The sequence below is a fragment of the Peromyscus californicus genome, unplaced genomic scaffold, assembly GCF_007827085.1.
Source record: "Peromyscus californicus insignis strain IS unplaced genomic scaffold, ASM782708v3 Scaffold_4__1_contigs__length_199733344, whole genome shotgun sequence".
In the NCBI taxonomy this organism is placed as follows: domain Eukaryota; kingdom Metazoa; phylum Chordata; class Mammalia; order Rodentia; family Cricetidae; genus Peromyscus; species Peromyscus californicus.
The window spans coordinates 43,530,595-43,551,844 of record NW_026294562.1 but is presented as its reverse complement, the minus strand read 5'-3'; the positions used below and the strand labels follow the sequence as shown (position 1 = coordinate 43,551,844).

Below are 21,250 nucleotides of genomic sequence, written 5' to 3'. Positions count from 1 at the left end.
ATGCCCCCCCCCCCCCCCCCCCCGCCTCTTTTAGAGGTGCTGGGTTTGGAATCCAGGGCCTTGCACATGCCAAGCAAACTCCACCGCTGCTGGCTTGTATCTGCAGGGCATAATGTCTGCCTTTAAAGTGGTTCATGATAAAGTTAGTAAATAAAGGCAGCGGAATGTGTTCAGTTAGACTGTGTCGATGCTGTGCTGTGTGTAATGTAGAACAGATGACATCAAAGTGGAGCGAGTCACCTTCGTTGGAGAAGTTTTTGTGAGCTTTTGGAAGGTGTGAAAAAGTTTTGGGATGAAAATAAGTAATCTGTTCCTTTGCCCCACCCACTTAGCCCCTCATATGTTAAAAGAAATGATTAGTGTTTAAAATGAAGAGATGCCTCTAAGATTCTGTCTTTTCAGACATTCCCCAGAGAGAATTTGTGTTCTGAAAATACTCCAAAACCTCAGGGCCCAGGAGTATGGTTTGGTAGTAGGGCCCTTGGGTTATCACATGGGAAGTGTTGGTTCAATCACCAGCAATCACTGTAAAGAAAAATCAGTACCATGAACCAGGACCATTCATGGATGGTGGCTATTACAAGGCCCGTCTCTGGATGTTTCTTTGTATTTCCCCATCTTTACCTCAGGTCTAAGATTGGATATAAAAGCTAATTTTAATTTAGAGTAAAGGAAATTGAGGCTACCACTGGTTCTGCTCTGCCTATTCCTCCTCCAAGGACAAATTGAAAAACAAATTCAAGTGCCCAATCTGGAGGCAACTGCAGCACCTCATCCTCACTATGTGGCCCAGGCTGGCTTTGAACTATCTATCCTTCTGCCTCAGCCCCTCGAGTGCTGGGATTAGAGGCCTTTGCTATAGTTTTGAGCTAAGACACAGGAATTACAGGAAAAAAAATTCTCAGTTCTTGTTATGTTACAGGTTTCTTGTTTATACCTTTGAAAGGAAAAATTTATGCAATGGTACTCAGAGGTCTGTTTGAGTGTGTTCATTTCATTGTTGTTCATTCATCAGTCGGCTGGGGGCCTAGAGCAACATAAATGACTGACACTGGGCCTACATCACCTGGACTTCAAGAAGAAAGTGGACGTGTAAGGCCATTACATCATATTATGAGGAGTCCTATGAGGGAGATTTGGAGGTTCTCACATTGTTCTGTGGCAAAAATAAAGCAGAGCTGCCAACAACCAAAAACTAATTTTAACCTTTGGTAGGGCTAATGATGATAGCTAAGCTTTATAGAGTCTTTGGAAGAATTAAGTCTTTGGAAGAAATCTAAGCTTTAAATGAGCAGATCTTCCCTGTGAAGGAATGTTATTATAAACATTGTTTTTGTGCTGGGATTGAACCCTGGGCTATGCATGCCAGGCACATGCTCTACCACTGAGTTACATGCCTGGATGAGCTAGTCTTTTCATTTTTGCAAATGAGCAAACAGATAATGAAGAAATTGAGTGCTTTGGTCAGAAAGTCTGATCACAGAGCTGTTATCTAGTCCTTGAAAAGAATAGGCTGAGGGGCTGAGGGGTGGCTCAGCAGTTTGGAGCACTGGCTGCTCTCAGAGAACCTGGATTTCATTCCCAGTACCCACATAGTTACTCACAACTGTCCATTGCTCCAGTTCTAGGGAATCGTGTGCCCTCTTCTGGCCTCTGGAGGCACCAGACACGCATGCAGTGCACTTACATACACACAAGCAAAACACTCATATGCATAAAAAGTAAAATAAATACATCTTTGAAAAAAGGAACAAGCTGTGCTCAGCTTGATATATATATATATATATGTGTGTGTGTGTGTGTGTGTGTGTGTGTGTATGTGTGTATGTATGTATGTATATATATGTGTGTATGTATATGCTCCTAAACTAGGGTCCTTCTTTGCATCCAGTTGGTTGTTTTGTTTATTTATTTACATACTTGTATTTGGAGATAGCATCTTTTTGTGTTGCCTAGTCTGGGCTCAAATTCTTGGGATCAGCTGATCCTCCTCCCTCAGCTTCTGAAGTAGCTGAGGCAATAATTGGATGCTATTGTAACTGGTTCGCAGCTCTCTTTTATAGGCAATTGTGCATATGTGGTGTTGTTTCACTCTTTAGCTCCTCCCCCTCCCTATTCTGCTTTTCTTGATGTTAGGAATCGTGTCTTATTTGTTACAGATTTCCCAGTATGTAAGGAGTTTTGAATTATTTAGTTGATTCAAATGTTTTGAAATCAGAGTGAGAAATTCTTTGAGGACGTATTAATACCTTTGTATCACTTTTACTGGCACTTTGGAAAAATTAGGTATTTAATGTCTGTAGAGTAGATAGGTAAAATTACTAATGTTTTTAATAGGGATGAGCTTAATGATTCTAAGGATTGTGTCATTTCTTTTTATAATAAATACATCATGAGCTCATGTCCATTTAGTTAATTTTAGATTCTGTGATTTTGGATTTTTCTGGATTTATATTTTCACAGTTCATTGAGTGCTTTTTGACCTTTTTTTTGTTTTTGTTTTTGTTTTTGTTTTTCGAGACAGGGTTTCTCTGTGTAGCTTTGTGCCTTTCCTGGAACTCACTCTGTAGACCAGGCTGGCCTCCAACTCACAGAGATCCTCCTGGCTCTGCCTCCTGCTGGAATTAAAGGCGTGCTCCACTACCACCCAGCTTAAACAGTAGACTTTTTTTTTTTTTTTAATTTTTCAAGACAGGGTCTCTCTGTGCAGTTTTGGTGCCTGTCCTAGATCTCGCTCTATAGACCACGCTGGCCTCGAACTCACAGAGATCCGCCTGCCTCTGCCTCTCAAGTGCTGAGATTAAAGGTGTGCGCCACCACTGCCCAGTCTGAGTGCTTTTTAATACATAAAAAATAGTTGTAGACTGTGAAAAAGGGACAGAAGGATTTAGGATCCAACTGTCCCCTCTCTCTTCTGATTAACATTTGGACTCTGTTATCTTGTGTTGTATTTAGTAATAAACACTTGGATTTAAAGTTTGTGTATTTAAAATAAAATTACTTCCATCACATTCTGTTATACTTTGTATGGATGTCTAAAGTTATATCCACACTTCTAATCTTATGCTATTTGGTATTAAAATATTTTCATATTTGGGGCTAGAGAGATGGCTCAGTGGTAAGAGCAGTTGGTGATCTTGCAGAGGATTTAGGTTTGGTTCCCAGAACCCACATGGTGGCTCACAACTCTAGTTCTAGAATCTAATGTCATCTTTTGGCTTTCTGGAGCAGTTAAGCATACGTGTAGTGCCTATACAAATGTTCAGGCAAAATATGTTTACACATAAAAAATTAACTTCTTGAAATGAATAAATAAAAATAAATCAAAAAGTATTTTTATACTATGACAAAACCAAGCTTATCTGTTAGTTGGGTTCAATGGTAGTTCCTTGTCTTATGTTTGCAGACTTCTAATGCAGCTTCTAGAGGAGGTTGGCTATGATTTGAATTTTGTAGAATAGAAAGTATTTTGTTAAAAGAGAGTGAGTTTCAAGTCTCCATGTAGGTTTTGTATCAAGGAGTGAAGTTGCCAATGGTAAGCTGTGCTTACAAACTGTCTAAGGAAATTGCCAAGATGATAACTGTTCTTGGACGTGCTTTCCAGTCTTTTGACGTCTTAGCCATGTTGGGATTTAATAAGTGATAAGGCCTTTTTGTCCTTGTGACTATTATTTTAGTGAATATTTTCATTCTTTTTACCAGAGTATCTCTATTTTCTTCATTTTCATTCTCATATTCTTGGCTTCTGTGCTATCAGTGTTTGTGAGAGCAACACCTTTGTCTCATACCTGAATATCTATGACAATGGAGCAGGGTTTCAGTTTGCCTTATGTAGAAAATGATATCTCTACTATTTTAATAGATGTTTAAAGAAAAAACTCATTGAGGTTGAATTAAGGTCAATTAGGAAGGAGTTATGTCTAAATTTGGATTAGAAGATCTTGTGACTGTCTCCAGTATCCTGATATTATTAGCCTTGGCTTTTCTGATTGAATGGTTCATTTCACATACCCCTGTGATCTCCTTGGAGAAAAACAGCAGACCTGTACGTCTTTTCTTCCCCATTATGTAAACAGTAAATCGGAGTGTTTGTTCTTCTTTAAAAAACCATGTATGGAGAACCTAATATTCATGTGTTGTTTGGATTATGGCCCAAGATATGGAAGTAAATCTTAGCAGGTTTGTGGGAACATATCAGTTATAGCTTTCCTAAGATCTTGTTCCTCAAGATGAGATTATTTTGGGTGAACATTTAGCTGTAGAATCTACTGAGTACTTAACCTGTTTTGGTTTGGTTGGTCTTGGCAGTTTGTGTGTGTGTGTGTGTATGTGTGTGTGTTAATGAACACATGTGTGGTTGTCCATGAGGAGGGCAGAGAGTGACATTGGATGTCTTCCAGTATTGCTGAGTCAGCTAGATTGGCTTTCCTGTAGGCCCAGGGATCTTCTTTTCTCTGCCTCCCCAGAGCACCACTACAGGTGCATGCTACCGCATCTGGCTTTTATGTTGAGTGTTAGGGATCTGAACTCAGGTCCTCAAGGTTGTGCTGCAAGCACTTCACTGAATGAACTGTGTCTCCAGCCCCAGTCATGGTATTTTAATGAACATCATTTTATATATATATATATATTCCTACCTGAGTTACCACAGTTACACCACACTCTCATTTCATTAAAACAGAAAACAAAATAATATTTTTCTTTATTTCAGAAATCTTGGATTGAAGGGGTATTCTACAAGAGAGAATGTAGCAAATTCATACCCAGCTCAAAAGACCCTCACAGGTACAATTTTAAATTACATTCTTTCTTTTTACTTCAAGTGCTGTTTGAAGAAATTTAGAAATATCACTTATGCAGAGTGTTTAATGATAGCTTGAAGTGACAGTATTTTATCATTTCAATGTGTTTGTTCCTGTGCTCCATAAAAGCATGCCATGAAGACTGTAGAAAATCTAGTAAGAGAAGGAACCGTCAGTTTCCTATGATAGCCTCAGTGCTTGTCGCCAATATGTTCCTGTTAAATGTCTGTTTAAAGAAGTAATCAACTCAAAAGAGGAAAAAAATTGCATATAATAACAGCACTTGCTTGTTGCACTGTGGTGGGTTTCACTCCGCGTGGTACTGCAGTTCCCCTTGGAGGCAGGACAGATGTCATAGGGCTATAAGGCTGTAACCCACCAAGTTAGGGCAAATGATTTTTACTATCTCCATACTGAGTATTCAAAATGCGGTGACTATTCTTTATCCCAACTAAAGCATCCTTGGGAAATGGTGACTGTTGAGGGAGGACGTGTCAGGGACATTGGAGACTTAGTTGTGTTTGCTCCTGAGGCTTTGTGTTTATGCAGATTGCAGGCGGCAGGGCTGAGTTAGAGAACTCCACGTTCTGGACAACCCTATGGAAACTCTCCTTGTAGGAACAAAGTTCAGCAGCTGGAGAAATGGGGGAAGAAAGGTCTACGGAAAATTCCTCAGGGTAATCAGGTCTGTGAGTTAAGACCGGATGTCATTGCCCTGGTGGAAAATTGATGGGGAAATGTAAGTATTTTAATTAGGGTAGCTAAGTCTATTTTAGATCCCCTTAAGCCATTGGCCTTACATTCATTTAAAGTTTAGATGTCATGAGTACATGCTTATGAAGGAAAGCATGGTAAGGTCCTTTGGCAAGGACTAAAATGGTGTTCTTTGCCTTTGTTAAACATTGACTGGTCCCACCCTCACTGAATTACCTATGGTTGGTAAGCTCTGTGATTGGAAATTCTCATTTTACCTGTTTACAAAGTGTTTACAGGATGCCAAGGTAACACTGTTTTTTTTTTTTTTTTTATTTCCATTCATCTTTTATGGGATCATGTGACATGACACTCATTTCACTTCTTTAAATGGAAAGTCATCTTCATAATTACCTTGGACCTCAGGAAGAGTGACAAAATGCCAAGTGTGGTTAGCCTTAAGATGAAAGGAGAATGTTAAATCTGGAACAGAACTCAGTGTTAGAGCATGCATTTAGTGTGCATGGGGCCCTGCCATCAATTCCCAGCATCAGAGAAAAGAAAATCATTGGGTACATATTTAAGATAGGGTATCAGTATGCAGTCTGTGCTGGCCTTAAATCCACCATTCTCCTGCCTCAGCTTCCTGGGTACTGCAACTACAGACATGTGCCACTATACCCGACTCCACTGAACATAATTCTATGAAAGATTCAAGACTTCCTACATTTTATGAAGGAAAAAAATCAGTCTCTATGTGTGATTACAAAAAATTTAATAGATGACCATGATCATTCCTCTTATATTGTCTGTTTTCTTGGGTTCTAGTAAGATTCTCAAGAAAAATAGCGTTTGTGTGTTTTTGTCATGAAGTAGTGTATCTGTCACCTCTTCACCCTTGAGATGAAATACCTGACACAACAGGCAGGAGGGACTTGTTTTGACGTTCAACTCTGGAAGGTCTCAGCACAGCGTGCAGGGTAGACCACTTTGTCTCTGTGTGTGGTGGCATCTTGTTGACATTATTCACACCAGGAAACAGATTGGAGCGAGTGGTAAGTCATGACCTTCAAGGGCCTTCCATCAAGTGAAATATTTCTGCCAGTCAGGCCCCACCTCCTAAAGGCTGTCCACCTTCACACAGCACCACAAACTGTGGGGTGGACATCAAACATTCAAACATTAACCTGGGGTGGGGGTGGAACCAGATTCAAACTGTAAGACTAGGATTTCACTATTTTATACCAATACAAATTTCTCTCTTCTATTAAATCTTTTTTTTTTTTTTAGCTCCTAATAAGAAAACAAATCTAATAGGCTTGATTATAACTTCTCTTTTTTCCTTCTTATTTTTAAGAAAAGACACAAAGGTTGGTGCAGGAAAAAAATGAAGGTTAGAATGCCAGGTTTTAAACAGCTTAGAATGATCATTGTTTTATGAACAGTGTCTTTTTTTTTGTTGATTAATTACAGTTTTTAAACATTACTTTACACTGACCATATGATCACTCATGAGTAAATCCTGGAAGTTTTTCTGAAAATTAAAGAGGAAAACTAATGAGGAAAAGAATTATACTCATATTAAGTCCCAAATAATTTTACAGATTCAATAAAGTACTCATCATGAAATATTTTTTAAGGGATTTGAAAAAATTCATATGGATATATATGTGTCTAGAGAGGTAAAACAATTTTAATCCTTCTTTTTCATTTATTTATTTATTTATTTATTTATTTATTTTGACACTGGAGGAGGAATATAGGACTTCACATACTTCCCAGCCAAGAAAAGTAGACCAGTATTTAAAAGAAGACTAAAACATAGAAGACTTGCCTTTGAGATGTCAATGATGCATTACCAAGCAGCAGTGATGAGAACTGAGTCCAGAGCTCTGTGGCAGAGCCTAGAACGTGCAAGGCTTTGGATTCCATTCTGAGCACTATGCCAAACAAGTAAACCAAAGCAAACCAAACAAAACCAAATTAAACAAACCAAACCAAATCAACTAAAACAACCCAAAACCAAACCAAACTAAGACAACTAAACTAAACAAAATCAAAGCAAGCCAGATTAAACTAACCAAACCAAACTAACTAAACCAGCCAAACTAAACCAAGCCAAACCAACCAATAAAAACAATCAAACTAACCAAACAAACAAATAAAAAAATGCTCCAACAAAACAGTGTTATGAAACAGAGTGACATTTGGCACTCCTGTCTAATGGAGGATCAATTGATATTGTTTCACACACACACACACACACACACACACACACACACACACACACACACACACACATTGAGACAGTGTCTCTTGCAGCCCAGGATGATCTGGAACTCAGGATGTCACAGAGTATGACCTTGAACTTCTGATCTTCCTCATTCCACCTCTGGAGTGTAAGAATTATAGGTGTGTTCCTTCATACCCAGTTTATAAGGAACTATGGATAGAATCCAAGGCCTCTTTTGTGCTAGGCAAGCTGAGGGAGCTACATCACCGGTCGGTCCTGTTTTATGACTTTAAAATATTTTAAAATATGTTTTATTACTTGATTTCCTGGAGTTCTGTGTTATCTTCATTGTTTAGTAATTATAATAACAATGATATCAACAATAATCATAATACCTACCTATCATGGTTAGCCTCCATCACCAGCTTGACTGGATTAAGAATCACCTACTGAATTAATGAGGCACACTTCTAGGTGTGTTTATGAGAGTGTTCCCAGAGAAATTTAACTGAGGAGGAAAGACCCACCCAGAACATGGTTAGTACATTTCCCATAGGCTGATCCCAGAATGAATAAAAGAGGAAAGGTTGTGAACCAGCGTTCCTGTCTCTGGTGCCTGATTGCTGATGCAGTGTGAGCAGCTGCCTCTCACTCCCACCTTCATGACTTCCCACCTCGATGGACTGTGTCCCCTCAAACTGTGAGCCAAAATAAACCCTTCCTTCCTTAAATTGCTTTTATCAGGGATTTCGTCACAGGGGTGAGAAAAGTAACTAATGTACTTTTATTCCATGTACTGCAATGTACCAGGTGGCATGAGCTACTTCAGATATATTAAGATAATCCTTCTTATCACCTTATGGGGGTCAAAAAGGGTTTGAAATTATTTCTAAGTGTGAGATCTAGGGCTTAGAAGAATTACTGAATCAATGATGTTCAAATTTAGGTATTTTGGTTTCATAGTCCATGGTTTCTACAGTATAATTATACATAGGAGATGATATGGAAAGTAAATGATGCATGAATATTTGGCAAATTCCAATTTTCAGACTGTGAAAAATGATATTTACTAGATCAGCATTAAGTTCTTATCACACATATCGGTAAACTAACAATGCTTTTGTTTCTTTAATTCAGATGCACTCAAGGCTGCCAAGTCTGCCAGAATTTAGTCAGGTGAGGCTTGACAAATCAGCTTCTTTTCATTTTAAGGTGGTGTGTTGAAAAGTGCTTGGGAGAGTTTCTTCAGATCTCCAGATTTTTTTTTTTTTTTTTTTTTTGAGTTTCTAGCAGGGGAGCTCAACGCCTTGTAAATCTTAGACTGAGGAACAGTCTCCTTTTTCTGGGAAGGTTGTCACTTCAGTGGAGCACAAAGCTTTGGGAGGGACACCAATGGAACATTGAGGGGGAAACTGGACACCCTTGAAGTGGGCTGGATCAGGGGAAATAACTCTGTTGATTGATGGGTTTCAGAAGTTGAATGGACTCAGATTAAGGCACCTGTTATTTTCTCTGAAAAAGATGGAGGTATAAAAGGGGTGTGTGTGTGTGTGTGTGTGTGTGTGTGTGTGTGTGTGTGTGTGTGTTCATTCTTCTCTTGCTTGCTTGAGCATGATACTTGAATCTACTAGAAGTCTCTACTAGAGTTATTGAGACATGCAAACATCTTAGGATATTTGACAAGAGCTTTTACCACCTAAAACATGTATGAAACATTACATTTTATTTTGCTATCACATTGTATTTGGATAAAATGTAGCTCTGTGTTGCATATGCAAGTGAGGTATTTGACATGAGTTGCACCTGTTGTATTTGCATAAAAACAGGCAAAACACCCACACTGCACAATAAAGTAAACTTTGCAGTGCTGTACACATTTTAACAGTCATGCACATTTTAAAGTAGGTGTCATCAAGTGGGTTTACCCTTCCTTTTTGTCAGTGGAGCAAAATAAAACTTCCTTAATTCTGACCATACCCTAAAGCTTGTGAGTTTAACCAATGCTAACTTTAACTTTCATATTATTTGATTTTTATATTTTTAAAATTTGAGATAGAGTCTTGGGGTCATGTTAAATTGCCTAGGGTGGACTCCCATTTCTAATTCTCTGGTCTCAGTCTAAGTAGTAGCTGAGATTGTAGGTGGTGGCCATCACCACACTTGACCTACTGGCTTTTTTTTTTTTTTAACATGGTCTCCTGTAGTTTAGGCTATTAAACTTGTCATGTAGCTAAGGATAAACTTGAACTTTTGATTCTCCCCCTTTATAGTGCTAAAATTATTGGTGTATACACCATACCTGATTTTTGTAGTGTTGGAGATCAAACCCAGGGCTTCTTTCATCCTAAGGCAAGCACTCTACCAATGGGGCTATTGTTTAGCCCTGTATTTGCATTCTTATTGGTGAAAGTTCAGGTTACTTAGTCATTTATAGAATTTTAAAATTATGAACAGAAAAACGATGAACAATTTGGTGCACTTGTAATTTCACTTCTATCATGACTAATATTTGCTATGTGGATTGATATGAACATATAATATTATTTATAAGTGAATATACATATATTGGGATCCATGCTAAGCGTTTCTGCCTTTGATAGAGTGGACTTCACATGTTTTACTCTACACCACATTATTAAACATTTTGGGTTATGCATGCCAATATATATTATATAAACATATACTACTGTATTAAGAAAGTAAAGAGTTATAAAGTGAAGGGAAAAGGTAGATGAAAAACACTGAAGCACTTTATCAATAGAAAAGCTTTTGTTTCCCTCACTCTCAACTACTTTTACTTAAAGAAGGTAGAGTCATATCTGATGGCATCCTACTGTAGTCTAACTACATAGGAGGCTGGGGTAGAAGCATTTGAATGTAGAACTTGTAGTTCAAGACCAGCCTGAGCATCCTGGTGATATTCCATCTTAAAAAAACCTGGTGCCAGGGAAACTCCCAGGAATCCACAAGGATGATCCCAGCTAACACTTCTAGCAATAGTGGAGAGGGTGCCTGAACTGGCCTTCTCCTGTAATCAGATTGGTGACTACTCTAATTGTCATCATAGAACTGGGCCGAGCTCCAGGAGTCCATTGAAGAGAGGGAAGAGGGATTATATGAGCAAGGGGGTCAAGATCATGATGGGGAAACCCACAGAGACAGCTGACCCAAGCTTGTGGGAGCTCATGGAATCTAGACCGACAGCTAGGGAGGTTGTATGGGACCGACCTGGGTCCTCTGCATGTGGGTGATAGTTGTGTATCTTGTTCTGTTTGTGGGGCCCCTAGCAGTAGGACCAGGAGCTGTCTGTGGAGCATGAGCTGGCTTTTTGGAACCTACTCCCTATGGTGGGATGCCTTGCTCAGTCTTGATGTATGGGGGAGGAGCTTGGTCCTGCCTCAATTTTATATGCCATGCTTTGTTGACCCTCATGGGAGTCTTTACCCTTTCTGAATGGAGATAGAGGGAGAATGGATGGGGGGAGGGAATGGGAGGAGACAAGGGAGGGGAAACTGTGGTTGGTATGTAAAATAAATAAAAAATTAATAAAAAAGGCCAAAAGAATAAACAAAACAACAGAAGATAGAGATGATGTAAATTCCAATTATATGTATTTATGATCTTCTTTCACGACATTGCCGACAGAGTGTATAACAGTGTTAAGAAGAAGCAGGGGCTGGTGAGATGGCTTGCTGGGTCAAGGTGCTCACTGCCAAGTCTGGTGAACTGAACGTGAATTTTTAAGAGTTCTCAATACATGACATCTATACATTGATCTGAGGATTGGAAATATTGCACCAGTTTTCTATTCTAAGTGACTGTTTTCCTGAATTTAGGTGTTACTGTGGCCGATTGATTCATGAACATCATGGGCTAGATTATGCCTGGAGCCTCTCAGCTGTTGAAGGCAGTGGAAGTGAACAATGGTCTGTTGAGAAGCACACAGTGAAAAGCCCTACAGATACCTTTGGCACCATTAATTTCCAAGATGGAGAACATATCTACCACTCCAAGGTCTGATGATAAACCAAACTACTATTTCACTAGTTTTGAATAGAAAAGGCCTTACAAGTGGACTTCTAAGGAGAGAGAGCCACATGGTGTGGATTTATTGCAAAGGGATCCATGTTATTGATCCATTGTCAAATCTAGCCGGGTCCTCCCATCCCTTAGGTATGAGGGGTATTATCTGCATCTCAGGTGTAGGGTTAGGTCCAGATGGGTGAACAGATGACAGTCTAAGTAGGCTGTAGCAGCAGTGGGGACTGATATGAGCTGAAGCTCTTGGGGCAGTTACAAGTTCCCTGCTTGTCAGTCCCTTGACGCACACGGAGGGTGGCCAGATGACACACCAGTAGGGTTCATTATCATTTTATTGTTAGGTGGTTTCTGCATTGTGAGGTCCAGGGAGGGTAGTATACCCTTTCTTCAGTATGCTGTCTCTAATAGTTCTCAAAATTAGTTTTCTTGCATGACTGTAATCCAGCTACGTGCTCATGTGGCCTTGGTGAACTTTATAAATTCATAGAGTAGCACTTTTTTAAACTTTAGGGTTATTTGTCAGTGTGTTCCTTGTGGGTGGTGCCAGAGAGATGGCACTGTTTATGTGGCCACCAAGGTGCAGAGTCTGCATTTGCAGGCGAAGTGGAGTCAACTAGTGCTTGTAAAGTGGAATCTCTCAGGGCAAGGTGCAGCCTGTAACACTGCAGTTTTACACAACATGCAGTGACTTTGGGCAGGTCACAGCCTGGTTTTAACAGCAGCCAGGGAGAAATAGGGAGTATGGACAAGGGTAACAGTACCCCTAGTGACCTAGCTTCTTTCCATTAGGCCCCACCATCTACAGCTTCTCCCCTGTCCCATTAATGCCATGGGCTGGTGAGTAGGAGTTAATGGGGTGCTTTTGGGGACACTGCAGATCTAAACTGTAGCATACAGTGTTACCTGGTCAACTGTCCCTCAGGTGCACTCTTCTGAGAGCAGTCATCACCTTCTGTTTTATGCACCTGATTCCCCAAGTGGAGCAACCTCAGGCAAGCTGAGGGACAGTCAAGCTCTGGAGGCCACTGTCAGAAGGCAGATTTAATAAAGTTGCAGTACAGCTCTACAGGAATCTACATTTAGAGTTACTCATCCTCTTGCATTTAACTGCCCATGCTTATTTCTGTTTTAGTTGGCAGAAAAAAAATCCCCCTTATTTCCTGATCCCCTTTGGAGCCTAATTCTTAGAGAACCCTGTGTGCAATTTGACACTCTTTTCTTTTGTTGTTTGGTTTGTTTGCTTGGTTTGGTTTTTCAAGACAGGGTTTTTCTGTATAACAGCCCTAGCTGCCCTGGAACTCACTTTGTAGACCAGGCTGAACTTGACCTCACAGAAGTCTGCCTCCCAAGTGCTGGGATTAAAGATGTGTACCACCACCACCTGGCTTGCTGTTTTTTTTTTTAAAGACATTTATTTATTTATTTTCTTATTATGTATTTGTGTGTATGTGTGTCTGTGTGAGTGTATGGTATATATGTGGGGTACTGGTGGAGGCCTTGGGTGCCCTGGGGCTAGAGTTATAGGTTGTTGTAAGCCACTTAATGTAGGTGCTAAGAACTGTACTTGAGTTCTCTGGAAGAACAGCAAGTGCTCTTTACCACCGAGCACCCCCCTCTCCCCCCTCTCTCTCTATGTCTGTCTTTATTTCATTGTTAATGTTTGTTTGTTGCAGTACTGGGGATCGAATCCAGGATCTTCTGTGTGCAAGCCAAATACTCTATTATTGTACCATGATCCCAGATAGTGTTTATTCTTATCCACCTTTATTTATTCCTTTTTTTTCTGTGCACACATTACTTACCGTGTGCCTATATACTCCTTATGGTCCAAAAAGAGTAGGTTTTCTGTTTTAACATTGCTTGGCATTTGGGGAGGGCAATAGGAAATAAAAGTGGAGGATGCTATGTGAACAGGTTCTTTGAGCGAATGCAAAAGATAACCCTTTCTGTCTCAGTGAGAGGACACAGTGTGCAGTGAGAAAGGCATTCAAAAGTAGAGAAAACAGGCTCGGGTGTTAAGCTGAGATCTGAAGGTGAACAAGGTGAATGGGTCCAATGAAGCTGTTGCTTGGCTTGGACAAAGGTCAAAGAACAATCAGGAAAATTGAAAATGTAGCTAGACTTATCTCCTGACAATTAGCTGGGTTTTTTTTCTTTAAATTTGTTTTTATTTTATGTGTATGGATGGTTTGTCTGTATGTGTGTCTGCGTACCACATGTGTACTTGGTGCCCATGGAGGTGGGAAGAGAACATCAGATCTCCTGGAACTGGAGTTACAGATGGTTGTTGCTCTCCATTTGGGTGCTGGGAATTGAACCTTCACCCTCTGGAAGAGCAGCCAGCAACCACTGAGCCATTTCTTCAGCTTGACAGCTAGCTTATTTGACACTCAGCTTCCAGCTGTCGTTCTTGTGTATCTGAATGCATCTTACTCCATGTCTCAGCAGAGTAGGGCTGCCTGAGCTTCCTCCATCCTTCAGGTCTGAGTTGAACAGCACCGCAGCTTGAGAGAGACTGTGTTGCAGTTTCCTTCTCAGAGACCCTCCCACCTCCCCCCCCCCCCCCACGCCTCATTCTACAAAGGATCTGAGAGAGTGTGCCTATAAGGTTCAGTCTGGGGAGTGAGTTACTTATAAGGGAAATAGAAGAGAGACGTTCAGTTGGCCTTTAGGTGGAAAAGTCAGTCCTAATAACAGTTCTTTGAGGATGTTTCTCCAAAGAACAGTATCTTCTAGTATGGGGAAAGATTTAGAGTTGAAGGCAGGCTTACCTGAGAGAAGAGCTGGGGCACAAGCAGGTGAATGGAACCCAGGCTCCACCTTTGCCTGTACTCACCCAGTACTCTCACCCACAAAACCACCTCCTAAGGGTCTGCCTGTGTTTGTCCTGCTACTGTCGTGTGCTGTAAAGCCTGGCAGCTCAGTGGCATCTCTCGTACATGGAATCATGCATGATCTTCCTTCTATTCTTCCTGTTACATGTGTATTTTGATAGCTGTACAGCCCTGGTGGTCAGAAATTCTATTATTTTAGTTATGAAATGAAGTGGTCCTATATTAACAAGTTCAAAGATGAATAGCAAACTACTTTGTTATCATCATTTTAGAGGGTACTGTGATAACTTACACTTGCTTGTGTGGAGAGTTCCATCCATGCTTTCTTTTGGCATAGACCTGTAATTCATGGTTTCCTAATGCCCTCCTGTTTGTTTGTTTGTTTTTCATAATCCTGGCTTATTCCTGTGGTTGGTTGGGCTTCTGTTCGAGGTAGGCGAACTCACCACACTGTGCAGAACTTAAGTGGCCTGTAGCCAGTTGTGCCTGTAATGTCAGACCAGCTGCAGTGACTCACTGGCTCTCCTAGGTGTGACCTCACTGGTCTTTTCTTTGGCTAGCAGTATCAGGGATCAGTGTACTTACTTTATAAAGAAAGTTTTCTCAGCGGGATAATGGTATGCAAAGAAGTTGTTGGTAGGTAAATTAAAAACATGATATAGATACTCATGCTCCTGAATTTTTAAAGTGTCTACAAATATATGAAAGGGATCAAGTAAATGCAAAGTCATGGTATTTATGAAAAGTCGCATTTCATCTCCTTTATAAAGCTCTCTCCCAATGGCTTCACTGATGTTATGATAAAGTATTTTTGCCTTACCTCCAGCCTTCTTATGAACCATGGAGGCCAAACCTCCAAACAGAGGAAGTTACCCTATAGTGGTTTATAATTCCCAGAAGGAAGTTGGAGGGAGTATGGAGCCCTTAAAAAAAATATTTCCATTAGGTGAAGTTAAACTTCCAGAGAGGCCCTGAATACTTTCTGGCCAGGCTATGGCCACCCTAGTGACTCTGCTGTGTGTTCATTTTCTCTACTGACTTGCATGTTTCACTGTGTTCTCTTCATGGGTCTATACTGTCCTTCCAGTATATTAGAACTTCTTATGATACAAAATCGGATCACCTGTTGCATTTGATGTTGAAAGAATGGAATATGGAGCTGCCAAAGCTTGTGATCTCTGTCCATGGGGGTATCCAGAACTTCAAGATGTCCTCTAACCTCAAAGAAGCCTTCAGCCAGGGTCTGGTCAAAGCTGCAGAGACCACAGGAGCATGGATAATTACTGAAGGCATAAACTCAGGTAAAGATCATGCCTGACTCCTCCCCCACCCTTCCCCTATCTAAGCATGAGCCAAATAGCCTGCTATCAAATTCCTTCTCTGTAGCACTTGCAGATGTTGATGTTAGGGAGAAAGACAAACCAAACCAAGCCAAAAAACCCATCCCCCATACAGTGGTCTCTGAACCTCATGCTTTATATACATCAGAGTTAATCTGCAGGGTATTTTATGGGCACATTGGAGAACACTAGAATGCTCATGAAGTCAAGCAGTGCATGGAACATTCTAGCCAGGCAAAAGTAGTGACCGTGTTAGAAATTGGTCAAGAAAGGGGAGAATTATTCAGGTCCTGGTCCAGCGGCAAAAGGGAGAGAGATTAAGAGAGGAGAGAGACAGGCAAGAAGCCAGCATCCAGTTCCGCTGTGCTAGGAGCCTACCTTAAGAATGACTTTTTTCATATGGTCATCTGCTTGTCTGTGAGAGTCATTGTTCTTAGTCTGTGAGCTGAAATTTGACTTCTGCTCTGGTTGTTTCATAGGAGTGTCCAAGCATGTTGGTGATGCCCTAAAAGCCCATTCCTCTAAGTCCTTGAGGAAAATCTGGACAGTTGGAATCCTTCCTTGGGGTGTCATTGAGAACCAGAGAGAACTAGTTGGAAAAGATGTGAGTAGACAATCCTTTCATAACAAAGGAGAAGGAAATGTATCTGAACTGCTTTCTTTACAATGTACCCAAATGTCTGATAAGACACCTCAAATATGATAAATCCCAAACTAACATTTGCCTTCCTATTACATCTGTCACCCTATCTCACAAAATGACAGTTCTGTCTTGCAACTGCCTAAGCCAAAAACCTTGGATTAAGTTTAGAGTGACCCCTTTTGTGTTATGCCTCAAACCTGACCTGCCAGTAAACTCTCAGCCCTACCTTCAGAATATAACCAGAATCTGCCTTTTTCTTTTTCTCTCTCCCATCATTGAGGTTGGTCCAAATGGCCAAGCTCTGACACCTAAATGCTTGGACTAGTCTTCCTTCCTCTCACTCTTGTGTCCTGTTATACAATAGCAGAATAATTCTTATAAAATAGAAATTGAACCATGCTATTCTCTGTGAAATTCTTCAGTTGATCCATCCTTCACACAGCCAATGTATGGAGCACTGCAGTGTTTACATGGAGTACAAATCACATTGTTAAGTTGACCATTTCTACTTGTTTTCTCCCAGCTTATACTCTGCTCTGCTTCATTCGTTCCTGTGTATTGATTATTTGTGTGTGTGTAAGAATGTGTGTATGTGTGTAAGAATATGTATATGTATAGAATATGTGTGTGTGTAAGAATGTATGTGTGTATGAGTGTGTGTAAGGATATGTGTGTATAAGAATGTTGTGTGTAAGAATATGTGTAGGTGTGTGTAGAATATGTGAATATGTGTAAGAACATGTGTGTGTAAGAATATGTGTATGTGTGTGTAGAATATGTGTGTGTGAGAACATGTGTTTGTAACAATGTGTGTGCATAAGAATGCATGTAAATGTGTGTGTGTGTGTGTGTATGTGTGTGTGTGGTGTGGTGTGGTGTGGTGTGTCCAGACGGTCCACACATATGTATGTAGACTTGTGTGGAGCCCGAACACAATCTTGGTATTGTTTCTCAAGTGCCCACATCCTTCCCCACCTTTCTTTTGAGACAGGGTCTCTCACTGGCCTAGAGCTCACTGAGGAGGCTAGGCTGGCCAGTCAATGAATCCCAGGGATCTGAAAATTCTGTCTCCCTAGTGCTGGCGATACAAACATGTACACATATATCATCATGCTTGACTTTTGTTCCACCTCCCCAAGCCCTAATTTTTTTTTTTAAAGTGTGCATTCTGGGGATTGTATTTGGATCCTCATAGGCTCTTTGTCATCGGAACCATCTCCCCAGACCCATGTCTGTTTCTGTCTTTGTCTGTTGAAAGGGAATGGAATGTCTAAACTTATTTATAAAGCACATGTTTTTGTTGTTGTTGAAATTTATAGTGCATTAGAAAAAGTTATGAGATAATTACTGATAATATTTAGTATGTTATCATTTTAGAATTTGGTTACATATTTGTATTTATGTAGAGTTAAAATGCTTGTTGTGTGTGTGTGTGTGTGTGTGTGTGTGTGTGTGTGTGTATGGTGTATGAATCTTTGTACATGTGTGTACACGTGCATTGCCCACAGGCACGTCTGTGGAGGTCAGCGGTTAACACCAAATGTCTTCTATTGCTCTTCACCTTAATTTCTGAGAGTTACTTGCTGAACCCAGGACTTGCTGTTTGGCTGGTCTGGCTGTCCTGTGAGCCCTCAGAATTTACCCATCATCCCCATAGCACTAGTGATGAAGATGCACATCGTCCCGCCTGGCTTTTGATGTGGGTACTGGGCACTATGAATATGATATTTGTTATTTGACTATTTAACAGTTATTTCATGTCAGTTAATGCAGACAGGTCATGGTTTACTTTGACTTCTATTTTGGAAAGCCCACATATTAAAGAGTGGTGAGGCTTGAGCCGTGGATACCATTTCTCAGCTTTAATAGCTACTAATTTGTTGTCAAATTTTGTTTCATTTATTCTTTTATCCATTTCCAAATAATGATGTTCATTATTTTGAAGCAAATTCCAGACATGAAGTGATTGTATCTTCAAAATAAGTATTTTAAAAAGTCTCCTTTTTAATCAACTCACAAAGTAGTAGTTTTCACAGTTCTTTTCCACACATCCTGAGTTTTATTGACTTTCCCATCTCTTCTTTCTATTTTCCTTCCTTAATTCCAGACTGAACACCTCCAGAATCCCTTCCTCTGCTTTCATATCACATGTGTTCTAGTATCCATCCCCTGCCATGCTTTGCCCACCTCATGTCCATTTTCTTGGTTCCTTGTCTCTATAGATATTCACTCCAGATTAAGCAAAGAAATCTAAAAAATTAAAGCTATATATAAATGAAAGCCTGAGTTGGACATCTTTTATTTTTATACTTTCTAATACAATGATTAAAGTTGCTATAATTACTTATGTGACCTTTGCATATATTTGTCAGATTCCCTGCTTTTAGTTGTATGGAATATAATATCCATGGTTTTGTAGAAAATTAATGACAAAATCTGTCTTAAAATAGAGGTTTTGTTTTTGTTTTTGTCCAAACTCCTTTCAAATATAGTATGATCCCATGCAGAAAACAGATTATTAATATGTGATCTGGGTACTATTTATAAAATCTATTACTACTACTACCAACACACACACACACACACACACACACACACACACACACACACACACACACACACACTGTACAGTTAAAGTCCAGTTCTGTGAATGTGACAGTTAACTTCAATGATTCATGTCTCTATTTTGTTAACTAACACATGCAGATAACCACAGCAACAGAATTCTTTAGTTAGCATAAGTATAGCAACTAATTATTCAGTTTTTCATACTAAGAGATATTTAAGTGCTTAAGACTTATTACTCATAACTGAAATTTTCTGAGTTTGATAAAGGAATTGAACATTGACTTAGTATCAAAATTTCAATAAACAACATCATTTTCAGCTTTTAAAAAACCCACAAAAATTTGAAGCTAGGATTTGCAAATTAGAGAGAACATGCAGTATTTATCTTTTTAGGCCTGGGTTACTTCAGTCAGTCTAATTTTTTTTCAGTTCCATATATTTCCCCACAAACTTCATTTTTCTTCATAGATGAATAAAATTCCATTATGTATGCACATGGCAGTTTTACTATTCCTTTATTCGTTGATGGCTAATAGGCCGAATCCATTTCCTAGACGTTGTGAGTAGAATAGCAACGAGTGTAGATGTGTAGGTACCTCTGTGAATAGTATGTAGAATCCTTTGGGTATATGTCCAGAAGTGATACTGTTGGATCATATAGAAGTTCTATTTTTTAAAAAAGCCTTTGAGCAACTTCCACACTGATTTCCACAGTGGCTACCCCAGTTACATTCCCACGAGCAGTGGAAAAGAATTTCCCTCCCCCACATCTTTTCTAGTATTTGTGGTCATTTGTTTTCCTGATAATACGATAGCCATTCTGATTAAGGTGGGATGGAATCTCAAAGTCGTTTTGATGCATTGCCTTGATGGCTAAGGATGTTGATAACTTTAAAAATTTTTATGTTAGTCCATACTTCTTTTTACAATTCTTTGTTCAGTTCCTTGGCCCATATTTGATTGGGTTGTTTGGCTTTTGATGTTAGTTTGTTAAGTTCTTGGCATGTTCCAGACATTAATCCTATTAGTTAATATTAACGTGCAGGTGGTAAAGGCTTTGTCCCATTTTATATTGTCTCTTCACTTGATTAATAGTCTCTTTTGCTGTATAGAAACTTCTAAATTTCATGAAGTCCTATTTGTCAGTCATTGGTATTTTTTCCTGAGTGGCTGGAGTTCTGACCAGAAAGTCCTCCTCTTGTTATATCCTAACGTGTTCTTCATAGATTTTTTTTCTTCTAGAAGAATCTGAGTTTCAGGACTTACATTAACATATTTCTAAAATACATGGGCAATTTAAGCAAATCTCATTATAATACTGTTAGTGTGCCCCGCAATTACCAATAGTTCTTGAGTATCCTTGACTTTCCAGTGTAATCAAGTTTTTCATTGTTTCATAGTTTAAAAGTTTTGATTAGTCTATAATCATTGTACAAAGTGATGGACTTCATCGTGACATCTTCACACATGCATGTAATGTATTTTGCTTAGATCTGTCCCCCCTTATCACTTGTCCCCCATTCCTCTTGCCACATTTTCTCTTCCTCTTCCTAAAGAGTCTTCTTCTACTTTAGTGTATTTAAAAATCTAAATTCAACAGTTTCATAATTTAAAATTTTTTTATTTTATGAACCAACAATGTTTCATATATCATGATAGACCAGCACATTTTTGATTTTCAATTTTCCTCATTGACCTACTTATAATTAATTATTTGCCCCTCCAATTGGTTGAAGAAATTGAGCTATTTACCACAGAGTTTCCCGCAGTTTGGATTTCCAAGATTTAACGTATTGAAGCAGGTCTAGCGTGGTTTCTATCTCTTGTCTTTCTTGTCAATTGCTAGTTTGATCTACAAGTGGGATCATATTCTGAGTTTTTTAATGCAAATTTATGCCTTGTGAGGCATTGTATCCCTTTTATGTGACTTTTGATATCTACTGATTTATGATTTTTGGAAACCATTCCTTAGATTCACTTTTCAACAGTGTTATGTCCTAGTTAGGTTTTCTATTGCTGTGATAAAGACCATGACTAAAAGCAAGTTAGGGAAGAAAGGCTGTATTTGTCTTACAGGTTACAGTCCGTCATCAGAC

The 21,250-nt window shown here is 39.5% G+C and overlaps 1 protein-coding gene across 1 annotated transcript in view; it reads left to right on the top strand.

Annotated features, from left to right (window-relative positions):
- Window positions 1-21,250, top strand: part of Trpm6 (transient receptor potential cation channel subfamily M member 6) — a 142,966-nt gene that overhangs the window by 22,199 nt on the left and 99,517 nt on the right. The window contains exons 2-6 of the mRNA XM_052713226.1: window positions 4,712-4,785; window positions 8,866-8,904; window positions 11,565-11,742; window positions 15,691-15,904; window positions 16,423-16,547. Of these exons, the coding sequence (XP_052569186.1) occupies window positions 4,712-4,785; window positions 8,866-8,904; window positions 11,565-11,742; window positions 15,691-15,904; window positions 16,423-16,547 (630 nt within the window). The remainder of the gene's footprint in view (window positions 1-4,711; window positions 4,786-8,865; window positions 8,905-11,564; window positions 11,743-15,690; window positions 15,905-16,422; window positions 16,548-21,250) is intronic.